General features: G+C 42.9%; 1 protein-coding gene across 1 annotated transcript in view; it reads left to right on the top strand.

The window, feature by feature from the left end:
• LOC118583439 (androgen dependent TFPI regulating protein) overlaps positions 1 to 18,416 on the top strand; it is a 63,991-nt gene extending 45,575 nt beyond the window's left edge. Inside the window, exons 5-6 of the mRNA XM_036186763.1 lie at positions 8,950 to 9,101; positions 18,359 to 18,416. Coding sequence (XP_036042656.1) covers positions 8,950 to 9,101; positions 18,359 to 18,393 — 187 coding nt within the window. The 3' untranslated portion in view covers positions 18,394 to 18,416. The remainder of the gene's footprint in view (positions 1 to 8,949; positions 9,102 to 18,358) is intronic.
• Positions 18,417 to 18,722: the final 306 nt, after the last annotated feature.

Raw genomic sequence — 18,722 nt, 5'->3', positions numbered from 1 at the left:
CGTTGGTTTAGTTGGTGATGTAACCCATCTTTAAATTTCCAGAGGGAAAGGGTTCTTATTGTTTGGTTTTAATACTCATGAAAAGCTCATATTCAGGGGACACACACACACACACACACACACACACACACACACACACACACACGGCAAGCCACAACTTCCTTATTCTCTCTTCATGAAAAGTAATTATTGTCAAGAAAAACACAGCATGTGTTTCCAAGAATATATTGACTTCAGTTTCATTTGCAATTAGAATATTTGAATGAATGAATGATCCAAAGCATCCATATGTTCTCAATCTGAAAAGGCATTTGGCAGGTGGAACCAGATTCCCTGCATCATCTTAGGCGTCAGATATGATCACCTAGAGGGCAGTTGCCAGAGGTGTGAAGAATATGGGAAATGAATCAAGCAACTGACCTTGATTTCATCATTCAATCACTCTTTGTAATGCTGCCCAATGGTCTGCAATCAAGGGCATGCATATGACCCTCTGTCTGGTACCTGAGGAAGCCCAGTTCCCTTCCATAGTTTCTTTCTTTTCTTTGCTTGTTTGTTTATTCTGAGACAAGGTCTTGTGTAGCTCATGGTGGCCTCAAACTCTCTATATGGCTGAGAATAACACAATGATCTTCATTTTGGGTCTTCCTATCTCTACTTCCCAAGTGATGGAATTACAGAAGTGTATAACTGTCTTAGTTAGGGTTTCTATTGCTGCAAAGGGACACCATGACCATGGCAATTCCTGTAAAGAAAACATTTAACTGGGGCTGGCTTACAGGTTCAGAGGTTTAGTCCATTATCATCATGGCACGAAGCATGGCAGCATGCAGGCAGACCTGGTGCTGGAGAAGGAGCTGAGAGTCCTATATTTGGAGTGATACCGGGCCTGGCTTGAGCATCTAAAACCTCAAAGCCCACACAAGGCCATTTCCCAGGAGCCTGTAGCAGCCATTTTCATTCATAACACCACAATTACCTTGCCCAGTTTTATGGTACTAGGATTGAACTGAAGCCCTCATGCATAGCAGGCAAGCATTCTACCAATGAGTATATCCCCAGCCCTACTTTCCACAGCCTTCTCATACAACACCATTTCATGTCTTAAAGGGCCATACCATCCATGTAGAGGACCTGAATACAGAACACATGGCAGTCTGGATCATCCCCCCCCCCCACCAGTCTTTATATGGAAAGCCATTCAGTACAGTGCTCTATTAACAATGAGAGCAAAGCACAATATAACATTTCAAAGAACATGGGAGGTGTGGTAGTTTGAATGCAATTGACCCCCATAAGTTCATAGAGAATGGCATTACTGGAGGTGTGGCTTTGTTGGAGTAGGTTTGGCCTTGTTGGAGTAAGTGTGTCATTGTGGAGGTGAGCTTTGAGGTCTTATATATGCTCAAGCCATGCCCAGTTCATTTTCTGTTGCCTGCAAGATGTAGAACTCTCAGCTCCTTCTCCAGCATCAAGTCTGCCTGCATGCCATTACATCCTCCATGATGATAATGGACTAAACCTCCGAAACTGTAAGCCACCCAATTAAATGTTTTCCTTTATAAGAGTTGTTGTGGTCATGGTGTCTCTTCATAGCAATAGAAACACTAAGACAGGACAGGACATCTCAGGGCCTTCAGAGGCACATTTTTCATATAAGTTAACAGCTTGGTACCCAGAATTCCATGACCCTTCTTTCCTTCCTATCTATAATCTTCCCATCTTTTCCCTACCCTTCCTCATTATCTCCCCCCACCCAAGTGCTAAAGTCTTTCTTGCTTTCCTCTTAAAGAAAGTTCTTGCATAATATAATTTCTCTGAGAATTAAGTGTTCTATTCTGTTCTCCATACTTTGGGTTCTTTGAAGTTTAACAAAGGGATACTTTAAGAACACAAAGCTCTAGCTGGGGCCTAAAAGTCAACACCAGGACCATTGTATTAAGAAAGATCCTGAGGCCATATTGTATGATGTAGATACTGAGGACACAGGGAGGTACAAGAAGCCCATGGCTCTTAGAGACTATCTGGGAATGAGAAGGGACACAGGACAAGGAAGACACAGTGATAAAATTGGTGGTAGGGTGACCAGGGCACTGCAGCTGATGGTCAGGGCTGGCTTCTAAAGGGAAGAAGAATCATTTCAGCTGAGATCTGGAGAAAGAGTAAGAACTCAGAAGAAACTAGAGAAAAGACTAGCCAGGCTGAGGGAACTGCTGCCCTGGAGCATCAAAGGAGGCTAGCGCAAAGCTGAATTGGAGGGTAGGGAAAAGTTAGGTCATGAGTACAGCTCAGTGAACTTGCATTTACAAACAGAGTGTTCTTCTCGTTTAAAAACGATTTAAGCAGGGTTACAGAGTCAGTTAAGTACAGAGGTAGGTAAGGCAACCGTGGCTGGAATATGGAATTGGGACTAAGGAAGAAGAGAAGTAGGAACTTAGGAGAGTCAATGTCAGTCAAATGCTCAAACACCACAATTAGTCTCAGAGCACAAACGGAGGATGGTAACTTAGCTATGGGCTGGCCTCTGAGCACTAGGGTTCCAATGACTTAGATGCCATGCTCAAGGTCATGAGGTCATAAGGCAGAGGGATCTAGCCGGGAAAGGAACAAGCATAAAACCTTAGGAAAGATTTGAAAGTGCTGAGACTAAGGCAAGCTTTATGCCCACCTACTCACCCAGCCTCCAGCATGGTGTTCTGTACACACTGGGAGCTGTGCAGGCTCTTGGCCTTGTATACACTATGAAGAAAGAACTAGGTTGAAAACAAGAGACCCCAGTTTAAGTTGGCTTTAGTTAGACCCAGCTTTGTACTGGAATAAATGGAATACACCTATTCCTGAGGGCATTTTGTTGTCCCAGAGTAGACACTTCCATAGTTCAATCTAGTCCCCGGTAAGAGGGCATGAAATACTTTGCTGCCTGCTAGCCTTGCCCTGTTAAACAAGATGCTCCAGCCCTGTTAAACAAGATGCACCCTCATGAGCACATATGGTCACAGGAAGTTCCCTAGTAGTAGATGCCCATGGAGAAGTGCTCTAGGTCAGCTCTTAAGGTGTGCCAATTGAGATGGTCAGATGGGGAGACAGCAAAGCAAGAATGAGGTCCTGAACACAGCTGGGCTGCAGGGAGCATGAGAAACAAACAGGAGTCTGCAAGGAGCTGCTGCAAACTCTGCACCAGAGACATCATTCTGATAAAACCACCGAACAATGGCCTAAAAATAGCTGCCTAGACCCCTGGGGACTGCCTCCCTGTGCTGTTCACTTTCTGCTACTCTTTAGGTTGCAAAATTGGAGGTTTGGCCCTGCAGAGGGAAAACAAAGCCCTGCAGAGCAGTGATGACTAAAATGGTTCTTTTCCTTTGGAAAGCTTCTGTCACCTATGAATCTGGTGTCTTGTTTACGCCTCCCCGCTCTCTCACCCCCAAGACACCTAGCCTCACTCTCTCTGGGGCAGTGGTGATGGGTGGAGCAAGGAATGTTCCAGCTGCTGGCCTTGTTCCATTTTAAAAAGGGGATTTGAACAGTTTCCCCTAAGACAGAGCTGGTTCTGCTAGGAAAAGTGAGGTCATATAAGGCCAGGCTCCAGCCTGCAGGGGACTGATATTTAATAAGGAGAAAGAGCTGTGCATACAAACTACAGGAGCCCAGGCTGGGAAGTGAGAAGATGTAATCAAAGCATAAGAAGCTGCAAGACCATGGAGAAGGAAGGGACAGCAGGAGGAAGACATCATGAAAGGTACTCGTAGGGTCTGAGACCCCAAAGACCATGCAGAGTTAGAACTGTGACAAGCTGTTCACACTGACTGCATCCACAGTCAGCAAGCGGAGAGCGATGAGTGCTCCTGAGTCAAGTCTCCTTTCTGTACAGGCCAGGGTCCCGGACTACGAATGGTACCACTCACTTTCAGGGCAGGTCTCCCCACCTCAGTCAACCTAATCAAGATAATTCCTCCAAGTCATGCCCAAGAGGCTAACCAGATTAGAATAATCCATCACAGGTATGTTCAGGGGTTTGCCTCCTGAATGATTCCAGTTTCTATAAGGTTAACAGTCAGCATTAACTACCACATTCCTCAAGAGTAACAGTATTTAAGCCCATTCCTCACGCACACAATTTTAAATCATATTCCAAGAATATTACATGTTGCTAAGAGCTGAACCAAGCTGAGTTCAGATCAGCTGGCCATACCCACACTCAAAATTCTCTCCTTTTCCAATTATTGCATCATAGTAAAATCTTTCCAAGAGCCACTGTATGCTATTTCTGAAATGTAACCTCCATGTAGAACCAGCACAGGCAAACCAAGTTTTATAGTGTTTACCAAAATTGTTCTAGTATTAATAAAAACTAGGGAGTCAGAAATTGAGATTCAAAACCTGATAAATCCAAGGAACAGGGGAGGGATGATCAGCTGACCCTACACTCCACTTATTCACTGCCCAATCTGAAAAGCCCCCAAAGTCCTGTCGGCCCCTCCTTCTCTTCTCCTGTCCCACTCTATCCAACTTTCTCAGTCCTCCAACATCTCTGTGGTTCATCCTGGTCAGCCAATCACTGACTCCATCCTTGATTCAAGTTAGCTTTATTTGCACAGTGAAGTGACAGTGGGAACAATTCTCCCACAACATGGTTTGTAAACTCAAATCTTAGCAAGGGTTAGAATCCCAGCCCCATTTTTACGGTGGTCCTCACCAGTCATCATGCTGATGTATGAAAATAACTATCAGGATGTCACACAATGCACCTCTATTATCCGCCTTTAGGGGTAAGCCTCTGGGGGTACAAATTTAAAAGTAATTACAGTGCTTATAACAGAAAATAGAAATATAACACCATAAAGAAGGCACCAGATTCTTTTGAAATGAAGAATCTACCAGAAATATCGTTGAAGGAATGGATAAGGTTTATGAATTGATTGGCATGTAATGGGTAAATGTAAAGGACACATTAAGGATACTTTTAAGAATTTTCAGATAGTGGCCAGGAAAGATCATGGTTTCACTAATAGAGATGAGGATGAATTGTGAAAGCAATAGTATGAAAGTTTGAAATATAGGGGTTTGGTTGGTTGGTTTTTTTGTTTGTTTGTTTATTTGTTTTGTTTTTTAGAGACAAGGTTTCTTTGTGTAGCTTTGGAGCCTATTCTGGACCTTGCTCTGTAGACCAGGCTGGCCTTAAACTCACAGAAATCCATCTGCCTCTGCCTCCCAGGTGCTGGGATTAAAGGCTTGCACCACCACCGCCTGGCAAATACAATTTTCTTAAATAACTACTTTAAAATCTCATATTCAGGTTCTATTAAAATCTAATGCTGGCTTGTTGGTGATGGTGCATGACTTTAAACCCAGCACTCAGGAAGCAGAGGCAGGCGGATCTCTGAGTTCAAGACAAGAATATTCTACAGATCAAATTCCAGGATGGCCAGGTCTACACAACGAAACCCTGTCTTGAAACACCACTTTCCCCCCAAAAAATATTTTTTTTGTATATATTAAAAAATCACCCAGAACACCCCACACAGCAGTTTCTACAGCGAAGATTGAAGATTGACACCCACCTACCTAGAGGAGATTCACTGCATGCTTTCTGAACAAAGATGGGTGAAGGGGATACAGGTGGCTGGTCCCTCAGGTGGGATGAGATTTCTGCAGTCCAAGGGAAAGAATCAGGAAGCAAATGCTGGGGTATTTCTCTTGTTTTAATGATCATATGGGGCAGGAGGGCAACTGAGGTAGCCAACAGCTGAGGTCATACAGACAAGATTCCCCACGGTCTTTAACAAGGGAGATACCCAAAGAAGGTGTATCAGGATGATGTGGATGAGTTCCAAAATTCAGTCCATGCAGGAAACAGAGGCGAGATGCAGCAAGGTGTCCTATCTCACCCTTCTTTCCTCACAGTATTCGAGCAAACCACAGAGAAATGATTCCAGCAACCACAGTGACTCTCCTTACTCACCCCCTGCTGAATGCCCTCTGACAATTACTGCACGCTTGCCTCTGACTCCCCTGGCTTCCTACTGCTTTTCCTACTGACACCCAACAGCGGTCAGTTCTCTGGCTTGTTCTCTGTAAGTGCACAATCGGTTTCCTACGTCGGGATCTTTCCATCATAAGCCCTAGGCTGGAAGGAGAGAAAAGTGAAGTTAACGGAAACTTTTCATGTCCCTAAGGAAATGTTCTAGCTTGTGGACTACCTTACATAAAAAAGGGCATGGGAGTTAGGGAGCCCTAATTTCATGTATCTAAAGTAAACCATGTGAACTAATTAATACGGTCTATGAGAGTGTGCTCAGGGATCCATTCCTATCTGCTTGGGGATATTTCTGCCCCCTGTTTCTACTCTGGACTATTGTAAGAAACAACCATGCAGGCAGGAAACACCATGAAAAGCCTTCTGTAATGCATCTCTGCTGTGCACATCTTCATCCTGCTATTTAGTATAATGCATGATATCATTCTGTTATAGTCACCCCATCATCCATGTATCAGTGAGAACAAAGATCCTAGCAAGGCAGGTCTAGAAACCAAGCATCGAACTTGGTCATACACTTGCACAACCTCAAGACTGATGTTGTCTGTCTTAGGATTTCTGTCGCTTAAAGAAAACACTAAGGCCAAAGTGAGGGCGTGGAAAGGGTTTATTTCAGCTTACAACTTCCAGGTCACACTCTGTCACTGAGGAAAGTCAGGGCAGGAAGTCAGACAGGACAGGAACCTGAAGGTGGGAAGTGAAGCGGAAGCCATGGGGGAATGTTACTGAATGGTTCACCATGGTTTTCTCAGCCTGCTTCGTATAGAATCCAGGACCACCTCTATCACCCACGGTGAGCTTGATCACATCAATCATCAATCAAAAATGTACCACACAGGCTTGCCTATAAACCAAATTAGTAGAGGATTGTCTCTATTGAGGTTCCCTCTTCAAAATGACTCTAGATGGTATCAAGTTAAATAAAACTAGCTAGCATAGTGTCCTAAATTGATTTTAATTGTGACAAAGGGAACATAGTATAAAATCAACCATTTTCCCCACTTGAAGTGTGTACTTCAGTGCCATTGAGAACATTCACATTATACAGCTATTACCAGTGTCCCCCACCCAGAACTCTAAACCCACTAAACAACATCTCTGCATCCCTTCTCTGCCCACCCCTCATACTTACCATCAACCTTTCTGTCTCTATGAATCTGACGCCTCCTCCTATAGACAGCCCTTCTACACTGTTGATTGTTTTCAACTAACTCACAATCATTTGATTTTTACCAATAAACACTTGGGAGACAGATGGCTGGCATGAAAACTTGCTAGCCCAGAGAGGCAGAGAAAGTACCCACCTGACCTTCTTCCTCCTCTGATGTCCCAGAAAGAGTTTTCTTCTACATCAGCTCAAACAAAATTCTTCAAACTGAATGTCCTTCCCTTCTACTTCCTGTACATCTCTCTATCCATCCTCCTGACTCTTTCTTACTCTCTATGGTTTCTTTTCCTGTCCAACTGGTTGCTTGCTCCACCTCTTGCTCTAGACCTAAGGATTGACTTTATTTAATCCTCTTTACAATATTCAAGCAGAAAGCTCTTGGATTAAAGGTGAGTGCTTAGGACTGAGCCACACTACAACTAGAAACAGTTTTTTTTGTTTGTTTTTTTTTAAGTAAATAACACAATCTTGGGGCTCACAGTGTAATCAAATATCCTGCAACAGTTGACAGTATGCTTTGATGCATAGAGATGATCCTGTAAATTCTACACTCCAGCTCCCCTTTGCCCCACCCTAGTCCTGGCACCAAATATTAGCACTTGTCCACAAAACACTTACCAAACTGAATGTATTTGAAGTGACAGAGACTCCATTCAGATTTTTGAAAGCTTAATTAAGCACAAAGCTTTGTTTTTCTGGACTCCTCTAATAGATAGCCATGTTGGAATGCTGATTCTCAGGCCTGGTCTATCTTCCCTCTTACAAGAGAACCATGCTGTGCTGTCCATGGCCGCTTAGGAACTCCTGGCAAACTCCCACATGCCAGGCACTGTCGTATGTATCTTACACATGAAATACATGGGTTGCAAACACATGTTTCATTCCAGTCATTCTTAAAGCATCCTAATGAGGGGTGTACTATTTGGATCCCCAGTCTGTACCACCAGAGTTAATAAGTTACTGGAGTTGATGTAGCTAATAGGTGGCAGACTGAACATTTAAGTCACAGAATCCTCTTCCAGATTCTGTACACTTAACAATTATAAGCTGCAGTGAGGCGACATCATCCCTTAACACATATTCTGTGTTTTAAGTTATTTCAGACTTTGGCACCCTCAGTGCAGTTGGCTTCCAGCATATAGCATTTTTAGTCTGCACTTAGATATCATGGCTTCTCTCCCAGCGTTTCTCATCTTTCCTTTGTCAGGGATAACACGTAATCTCCAGGCATCTTGTTTTAGAGTAATGATGTACCATCTCTACCCTTCCTGTGTCAACAAGACTTGGAGAGCCGAGAGAAGCTGCACTGTCCTCTTAGGTACCGACACCAACAGCAGCACACATCACTCCTTCTGCTGCAGGCAACAAAATTGACACCATCTTCACAGGTCCAACGCCTCAGTCTGCTGTCCATCTCAAAGAGAGCAATCATTAAGTCACATGCTCACACACCATTCTTTGCTGATAATGTGTTGTGTGCCTCTATCTTTCACCAAGGTGGATCACAAAGTACTAGTTAAGGAAAAGGCCGGACACAGCCCATGAAAAAGAGATGTTTTATTAAAACAAGTAATGATACTAGGAGATGACCAACTCCCTTCTGTAGATGTGTGGGAATACTTCACATGTTCACAAACATTCCCCTGGGGCTGGTTTCCACCTGCTGTCTTCCCATGTCCCACTGAACCCGAGGTGAAAATAGTTTGCTGGCCACTATGATCATTTTGACTTCTTGTTCATGCAGGATCCTGTGGCGCTACTCCCAGACTGGCAATTGGGTGTACCCTGTGTTTGCCTCCCTCAGCCCACTGGGTATTATCATCTTCTTCTCAGCCGCTTACATCCTGAATGCCGGCATCTACCTGCTCGGAGAGAAGATCAATCACTGGAAATGGGGTCAGTGCTTCCCTCTCATGCACCATCCACAAAGATACTTTTCCTTATTCCTTCTCCACTCTCCGCCAAACCAAAGGAAAACTTACATGTTTTGGTTGTAAGCCTAGCCTTTAATGGCTGAACTATCCCTCCAGCCCCCAATGGAAAACTTGGTCCAAACCAGAGGACCACACTGCTAGGTGCCTTTGTTCATAGAGCTCAAGCAGGTCCTATGAAAGCTGCAAGAAGAAAAGCCAGGTGCAAGTTGGCGTTCCCTTGGAGAACTCCAAGGGTCTCCTCTCTTCTGTCAAGTAATATCTCATTTAACTCCAAGACCAAATCTTCTTTTGAAATTTTAAGACCCAAAGAACAAGGTGTTACCACCTCAAACATGAGGGAGAGAATCCTATATAGGTCTTCACTCACCCCAGTGAGGGGTTGAGGGACAGGAACTCTTAAAGTGTGAGTTCCTTTTATCCTAGAAAAATGTGGCTCTTATTCTAAACTGTAAGAGATAGTTTATTCTGAGCTAAATGTGAGTAAGCATGGCCCAGTAAACATGGACTCAGGTTGCCCGAGATGACATCCTCCTCCTCTGCTGAAGAAGGGACATGAACTTACACAGTCACAGAACAAAGGACAATAACAAATCAATGCATTAAACCAAACGTTGATGTATCAATGGGGATGGCAGGTAGGTGGGCCCATAGGTTACAGGAAAACTATGCTATAGGGTTCAGATATTATCTGATGACTCTTAGTCTGGGGGATAGTGGAAGTGAGGAGTCTGTCAAGTTAACGCATTCCAAAGGTCCCCCTTTTTTTAATTTAAAATTATTTTTCATTTTACACACCAACCCTTGTTTTCCCTTCCTCCCCTTCTCCTGCTTTCCCCCACCCTCCCCCATCCCACCCCCATCCCCTCCTCATAGAGGGTAAGGCCTCTCTTGAGTAGTCAACACAGGCTAGCATACCAAGTTGGGGCAGGACCAAGCCCCTCCCCCCAGCATCACTGCTGAGTAAGGCATCACACCATAGGGAATGGACTCTTAAAAACCAGTTCATGTACCTGGGATAAGTCCTGGTCCCATCGCCAGGGGACCCACAAGCACATCAAGCCACACAAGTGTCACCCACATTCAGAGGGCCTACTTTGGTCCTATGCAGGCTCTCCAGCTGTCAGTTCAGAGTCTGTGAGCTCCCAATAGCTTGGACCAGCTATCTCTCTGGTTTTTCCAATCATGATCCTAACACCCCCCTCCCCTTGTTCCTATAGTCCCTCCTCTATCTCTTCAACTGAACTCTAGGAGCTTGGCCAAGTGCTTGACCATGGGTCTCTGCATCTGCTTCCGTCAGTCACTGGATGTAGGTTCTATGATGACAATTAGGGTAGACACCAATCTGAGTATAAGGGAGGGCTAGTTCAAGCACCCTGTCCACCATTGCAATAAGTATCGGCTGGGGACATCCTTGTGAGTTCCTGGGGATTTCCCTAGCTCCAGATTTCTCCCTAACCCCTTAATGGTTCACTCTGTCAAGATATCTCTTTCATTGCTTTCCCTCTCCATCCCTTTCCCAACTTGGCTATCTCAAACCCTCATGTTCCTACTCCCCATTCCCTTCCCTCTACTCCCCACTCCCAGTTTACCCTTTCTTCTTCCTGGGGTGATCCATGTGAGTCCCTCTTAGTGTCCTCCTCTTTACCTAGCTTCTATGGGATTTGGATTGTAGCCTGGTTATCCTTCGCTTTGCATCTAATATCCACTTATAAGTGAGTACATACCATGTTTGTCTTTCTGGGTCTGTTACCTCACTCAGGGTGATTTTTTTCTAGTTCCATCCATTTGCCTACAAATTTCATGATGACATTTGTTTTTTACTACTGTGTAATACTCAATTGTGTAAACATACCACATTATCTTTATCCATTCTTTGGTTGAGAGACATCTAGGTTGTTTCCAGTTTCTGGCTATTACGAATAATGCTGCTATGAACATAGTTGAGCAAATGCCCTTGTGGTGTGGTTGAGCATCTTTTGGGTATTGCTGGGTCTTGAGGTAGGTTGATTCCCAGTTTTCTGAGATAACGACATACTGATTTCCAGAGTGGCTGTGCAAGTTTGCACTCCCACCAGCGGTGGATGAGTGTTCCCCTTTCTCCACGTCCTCTCCAACATAAGCTGTCATCAGTGTTTTTGATCGTAGCCATTCTGACAGGCATAAGATACTATCTCAGAGTTGTTTTTGATTTGCATTTCCCTGATGGCTAAGGATGTTGAACACTTCCTCGGCCATTTGAGATTCTTCTGTTAAGAATTCTCTGTTTAGATCTACACCCCATTTTTAAATTGGATCATTTGATATTTTGCTGTCTAGTTTCTTGAGTTCTTTATATATTTTGGAGATCACATTCCAAAAGGTTTTATGTGACAGTCAAAGAGATGATTTGCCAGATACAGAGGTAGGCAACAAATAAATATTAAAGGGAGTAAAGATATCCCAGGACAATTTTGATACAACATTTCTGGAATTTTGGGGTGTGTGTGATAGTTTATGTTTTAATTCTGCAAGAAGACATGTAGGAATTCACCTTGATTTTGCATATAACAAAGTGAAGGAATCTCTTGTAGTCACCACCCCCAACCATTCAGCTACCAGCAGTTCTGGACCATCAAACAGAAATGTCATTTCCCAGCCATTCTCTACGTCCATGGGAGGCATAAGCTTGTATGTGCAAAGAGCAGGCAGTTTCCAGGGCCTAGAGAGCTACTTCGAAGAATAGACGCTGAAAGCGTGGAAAAAGAGATGGTCAACTGGATTTGTGCATTTGATTCTTTGGGGAGATTTTGTTTGTTTGTTTGTTTTTAATTAATTTTTTACATCCTGACCACACTTTCTCCTCTCTCCTCTCCTCTCCTCCCATTCCCTCCCCACCTCCCTTCTGCCTCCTGCAATCCACTCCTCTTCCATTTCTGTTCAGAAAGGGACTTAAAGGGAGTATTTTCTATGAAAGTAAACATTTAAAATGAGATGCTACAAACAAGTGAACAAAACTAACTCAAATGCAAAAATAAACACAAGCTCCTAAAACCAGTATTTCAAACTCAGAATTCCAATTCACAGAAATCACTGGGAGGTGAGGATTGGGATTTCAAATGTATAGGCATCTAATTCTACCAATTTGGGGCTACTTGAATTTCTGGGTAAGGATTTCTGATGACTTTCAAAGATCTGTAATTTTGAAAAAAAAAAAACAGGAGGGAGGAAGTAAGGAGGTGGAGGAGAGGACTAATCCATTTGGAATCTGATGGCTAGAAATACAGATAAAGAAAATCAGTTGCTTAGAGATTATCAAGAACAGTAGGTTTTTAAATCAGTTGTAGTAAGGTTGAAGATGATTGATGTTTTAAATTGTTTCTTTACAAAAATGATTGTTAAACACCTTGAATTAGAACATAAAACATCACTCCTGAATTATGGGCTCTGAGAGCATTTGCACATATAGTCACACACACACACATAAATCAAAATAACAAATACATTTTTAGAAATGGGGTTTTTTCGTGTAGCCTTCGTTGTCCTAGAATTAGCTATGTAGACCAGGCTGGCCTCGAACTCACAGAGATCTGCCTGTCTCTGCCTCTGGAGTGCTGGGATAATAAATATATTTTTAATAAACTAAAATCTCACTGTATTTATTATCCTTCAAATCCCCATAGCAGCAAGCTCCTAATATGCTTTACTGCTGAGCACTGTGTCCCGCTTTTCTTACGGCAAACATGAACATATGGACTCTCACTTACCAAGAACGTGTACATGGTGTAGAAGATGGAGATAGTACAGACAATGACGTGCCTCTCCTCTAGCTCTGCATTCATGAGAAAAACAAACAAACAAACAAACAAAAAACAGATGAAACGTTTTACATTGCATCAGAATAGTATAAGAGTTACATCCTGAGCAAACTATCATTCATTGCAAAGAACCAAATGATTTGGGAGAAAATGTAATGAGGGTGGGCCACGGTTGACACCCACCTATAAGGCTCCCGCTTGAGAGGCTGAGAGACTAAGGCAGGAAGATCAATCACAAGCTCGAGGGCCAGCCCAAGCTACTGCCTCAAAGCAGGGAAAAGTATTAGAAGAGAAACTAGACCCTCAAAATTCCATTGGCAATGAACGCTTTTAAATGACTGAACTGCCACAGGACTGTGTGAACCTCCACCCATCCTCCCTCCCCCAGCTTCCAGAAGAAAGCACACAGATTCTTTGGGACTCAGTAACTATCTTGGTGTTCTCTCATCCTTGTCCACACTTCTTCCTTTCCCTCCCTTTGGCCCCCACAGGGTTATACCCTCACCCTATCCCCAGCCTTTGCCTGGCTCACCTTTACTCACTTATTTCAGCTTTCCTCCTCTAGGATGGCTGCCCTGATCTGCTCAGGTTGGACTCAATGTCCTTTCCAGTTGTTCCATGGTTCTTCCTCTATCTGTTAAATGTCAGACCTATCATTTTAGCATTACTGGCTTTGCTACAGCTTTAGGGTTTTGTCTTTGTAGGAGACCTTGAGCTTCTTAAGGGCTAGCATGTCTTAGCCATCTTTGAATATCCATTTCTGCTAGTTTCCCCCAATGACTCAATCAGAGCAAACAGTTTAAAGGGGGTCAATAGGGCTTTTCTCTCTAAGCAGGAAGAGAAAATTCTTACAAAGATTTTTCTGGAAATAACAGTCAAGAGGATACTTCTAGTGGTTGTAGATTAGGACATTGGGTCAGGAGTTGGTGTCTAGGCAGGTGGAGGTGTGGTGGACTCTCGGACGAGCTGTTGAAGAAAGAAATCAAAGCAGGCCATCTAAAGTAGCCAAGACCACTGAGATAGTCATCTTGCATTGTGCTTCTCCAAGGTAGTCCTCTGAAACCAAGAAATGTTCTTCACCTTTTCAATTCAACATCTCAGATGAATTTAGTTGTAGATACACAACTGTCAATACCTAGGAGCCCATTTTAAAAAATTTGTCTTGCATTCTGACTACTGGAGTTATAAAGATATGCATGCTATCTGTACAGATAAAAGGATTTTCTTGCCACATCAAGAGATGAATATTACATATTTGTCTGAAACTCTCTCTCTAGCCTTTGACATATATGAAAGAGGATGAGAAAAAGACTAGAGAAGTCTGGGTGGATCTAACTATCTGACTGCCAACTAGCAGGCTTCCCACTGTGAAACATTCCCTTCAATCAAAAAGTACTCTAGTAAACAACATTATTTCCCACTCAGAGTTTGAAATCCACTTTGTAAATGTCATTTATATAAGATAGATGACCTATTAATAAGTTGGCAGTGTTTCCACTGCAATATAGAAACATGGTCAGAGATAAATTTTGAAGACACAAGGGAGCGTTGAAATTGCTCAGCTCTGAGAGAATGCAAAACTAAAGATCCATCTCATGCCTCTGTATGCTAGAAGCAAAAAGAAAAACACTATTTCTGAGGAATTCAAAGCATGTAATTCTCTACAGAATAAAATGACTCGAATCTCCACACACAGAATTGTGTGGGAAGGTGACTTCCCCATGTTGGTGAGTGTATTAGCTAGCTTCTCATTGCTGTAGTAAAACACCTAAGATAGTTAATGTCAAAAAGCAGAAAGTTCTGTATGTACCTTACAGGTTTGTTTGTTTGTTTGTTTATTTTGGGGGGGTTCTATTGATTTAGCTTCAGGTGAAAGTAGCATATAGATTAAGGTCATAGTGCTTTTTAAAGATCGAGTAAGTTAATACATCTCACACTATAAGAGAGTAATAAACGGGATCAAAGCCAAGGCAACTACCAGTCCTATGAGAATTTAGGTAACCCCGATAACCTAAAAATCTCCACTATGCTCCACCTCTCAAAAGTTCCATAAGCTCCTAACAGGACCCCCCTGAGCCAAGACTAACCACAGTGGAGGCTTGGAGTTAACTCAAATCACACCCATGCCAGGGCAGTGGGTATGTAGACATTTCCTCACATCCCACCTAGATGCTTAAGTTTAGATGGAGGAGACTCTGTTGTAGAGGAAGGAGGTACCCTCCTCTTCCAACAGACCTTAAACCATCTTTTTTGCTTTACTCTGAGTCTTTGTACTCTGCACTGGGCCTGAGGAGAGAGGTTATGGTTACAGTCATATGTAAGAGGTGAGGCTTGGAAAGCACACGGGTAGAGAGAATGTCAAAAGCCCTGTGAGTAAGTGCAGAGCAAACATATTTGAGAAATGTATATTGATCAAGCCTTTGACTGTGAAGGAAGAAGCTTGCTATTTAGTTGATAGATGATACTGGGATAAAGCACACTATAGCAAAGAGGAGGAGCTGTGATTGAACTTAGAGTATAGAGAAGACTTACTGCGCAGGCATGGTGGTGTAGACCTTTAATCCAAGCAAGTGGGCCATAAATAGGCAGCTGTCTGTAAATTCAAGGCCAGCTGGGTCTTCAGGGTGTTTTCCAGGCCAGTTAAGGCTGCATCATGAGACCCTATCTCAGAAAGAGAGAGAGAGAGAGAGAGAGAGAGAGAGAGAGAGAGAGAGAGAGAGAGAGAGAGAAAGAAAGAGAGAAAGGAAAGAAAGAAGAAAGGAAGGGAGAGAGAGAGAACGAACTTGAGAAAACTTACTGGAGTTGGTGTGACTCATAAAAATGGAAAAAGAATACAATGAATGAATGTAATATGGAGGCTGCAGGGCGTAGTAGATATGTAGGCTTTGCTGAAGTGATTGCAACAATCTGAGCTAATGAGAAGGATGAATGCAAGGGTGGTCATGGGATCTTGGGATCAGGAGATGGTATTTTTTAAGGAAATCAAGGTGACCAAAAGGCCACAAACAGGACTTCAAGATACCAGTCACCTCCCTAGAGAGATAGCTCAGTGGTTAAGGACAACTGACCTTTCAGAGGATCCAGGTTCAATTCCCAGCACCCACATGGTGGCTCACAACTGTCTGTAACTTCAGCCTCAGGAAATCCAGCTCACTGTTCTGGCTTCTGAGGACATTGCACATACGTGGTACACAGATATGCACTCAGGCAAACACAAAACGAGAATAAATAAAATCTTAAAAAAAAAAAAAAGGCCCAAAAAACTAAAACAGTCACTGAAGCCTCTGAATATTAAGGCAAATAGAAGATTTGTAAAAGATACTGTTTTTCGTGGCTTTGTTTGATTTTGCTTTTAGCAGTGCTGGAATTGAACCCAGGGACTTGCACACACTACCTAAGAATTATATTCCCAGCCACAATGTGTATTTGTTAAAAATAGAAGTGTTTGCCAGGCGGTGGTGACGCACGCCTTTAATCCCAGCACTTGGGAGGCAGAAACAGGCGGATCTCTGTGAGTTCGAGGCCAACCTGGGCTACCAAGTGAGTTCCAGGAAAGGCACAAAGCTACACACGGAAACCCTGTCTCAAAAAACCCAAAAAAAAGTGTTTGATATAGCAGTCTGAAGGATGAATAAACACAGCCTGGCATTTTGTATGTGTTTGTTTGCTTTGGGATCAGCATATAATATATTTTTTCATTGTGGCATTTCATACATTTATTTTTGTTGATCCTTCTCCCCACTTCTTCCCCCCCCTGCCCACCCCCCATTCCCCCACCCCCGTCTGTCACCCAGGCTGGATTCTTCCCACACCAGCATCCCACTTTCTACTCTCACATCCCAGGTGTTCTATTACCCCCTTCCCTTTCTTAAAACCTCCATTTCCCCTCTCAGTCCCTTTTCTGATTTCCAGACCTATACCTTCACTCAAACAACCCAGTTATGCACGTGCATATAAAAGTTAGAAGCTTGGATCTACATCTAAAAACTCGTGTTTGTCTTTCTGAGTATGGCTTACTCAATAGAATATTTTCCAGATTATATTTCCTGGCAAATTTCATTTATTTATTTATTTATTTTTTTGATGGCTGAATACTCCACATTATGTGTGTTACAATTTTGTTATCTGTCCATCTGTTGGTGAATATCTAAATGCTCCCATTTTCTAACTCTTTGATTAGAACAGCAGTCAACCTGGATAACGAGTACTTCTATGGTAGAATGCGGTGTTTTTGCATGTGCCCAGAAATGGTATAGCTGTGCCGTATGGTAGTTCTATTTGTTGAAAAACCTCCATAGTGATTTTCATAGCGGTGACACCAGTTCACACTTCCGTTAGAAATGAACGGTGGTGCTCCTCTTTCCGTGCATCCTCACCAGCATTTGATGTCACTTGTTCCTTTCATCATAGCCATTCCAACTGAAGTGAAGTGGAAGTTTATTTTTATTTTGCCTTTCTTTGATGGCTGAGGGTGTTGAGCATTTTTTAAAAAATATTTATTGATTGTGTTTCCTTTTTTGAGAACTGTTTGGTATTTGTGGAGTGATAGTTTTTATTTGTTTTTTAATTTTCTGAGTTCTTTGTATATTCTAGATACTAACCCCTGACTGAAGCATGGCTGGCCATGCTTCTCTCCTGTTCTGTAAGCTGTCTGTTCACTCTCTTATTCTCTACTGCTGTACAACTTTCGGCCTGGGATCTGGGGCATGAAATCACTAGAGCACTACCAGACCAGACATACAACGGCTCTGATTCCCACAAAGAGGAAGAGACTGAGCTGAGAAAAAAAAATTTCAAAGTACAACTAAGTATTTGGCAATAGACAGGATAGATAATAAGCTATGGAGAAGTTATCAATTTCAAAGCTTGTGCCAACATTAGTGATCATGAAATATGGAGATACCAACCTGTTAGCTGAATGGAACATATTCTAGTAATGTCATGCATGGTTTCCACAAAAGAATGACCCTATACTGTGCTTACCAGAAACAAATCCTGTGTCAGTACTGAGATAAATTGATTTGGGAGAAGCCATGGAGGACCCCAATTAGGTGGACTTCCACTCTTGTATTTCCTCTCTAATTTCATGCAGTCTCTTTGTCTCTGTCAGCAAAGTCTCTGCATTTCCCGATGGAGACCTGCAGTTCACAGCCCTCACCCAAAACACCAGCAATTGGAGGCTGATTTGAGGATGCCGTGCAGACCAATAGCATCACTGAATACCTGGTTAACCACACACTGAGCCCCAAGGCAGAAGACTAGATTGCTCCTTGTCGTTGTAGCAAAAGTGGCTGTTTATCAGAGTTCATCTCCCCTTGAGAAAAAGTGTTTGTGACTCCCCACTGCCCCATCATTGTGACCTTTACCCACTCAGAATGCCCACTAGGAAACCCTGTCTGAGGCACCTCTGTGTCTGTTTGTGCAGGTGCTACAGTGAAGCCATGGATGAAGAAGAAATGACTACACACTATTTTTCAAGAGCCATGGAAGAAGAAATCTAAGAACTGGTCATCTTTCTGTTATTCTCATTATTTCTTTTGAGGTCAGTGGTAGAATAGCATGGGAAGATAGAAAGGACAGAGAATGATGCATACATTGAATAAAGGGTATGAAGGGAGCTTTGCTTGAGATCTCTTGGTTTTCAAAAAGGCTGATAGACAATTCCTGATGTATCAGAATCTATTGTTCTTGTCTGACCTCCATAGAGGATTGGTTCTGATTAAAAAGGCTGAAGAAGCATGTGTGAACTTGCTGGTGGACTATGCAGAGAAGGGGTGTAGAAAGAGGAA

The sequence above is a fragment of the Onychomys torridus genome, chromosome 5, assembly GCF_903995425.1.
Source record: "Onychomys torridus chromosome 5, mOncTor1.1, whole genome shotgun sequence".
NCBI classification, from domain to species: Eukaryota; Metazoa; Chordata; class Mammalia; order Rodentia; family Cricetidae; genus Onychomys; species Onychomys torridus.
The sequence above is the reverse complement of the archived record's forward strand: the minus strand, read 5'-3'. Positions and strand labels throughout refer to the sequence as shown.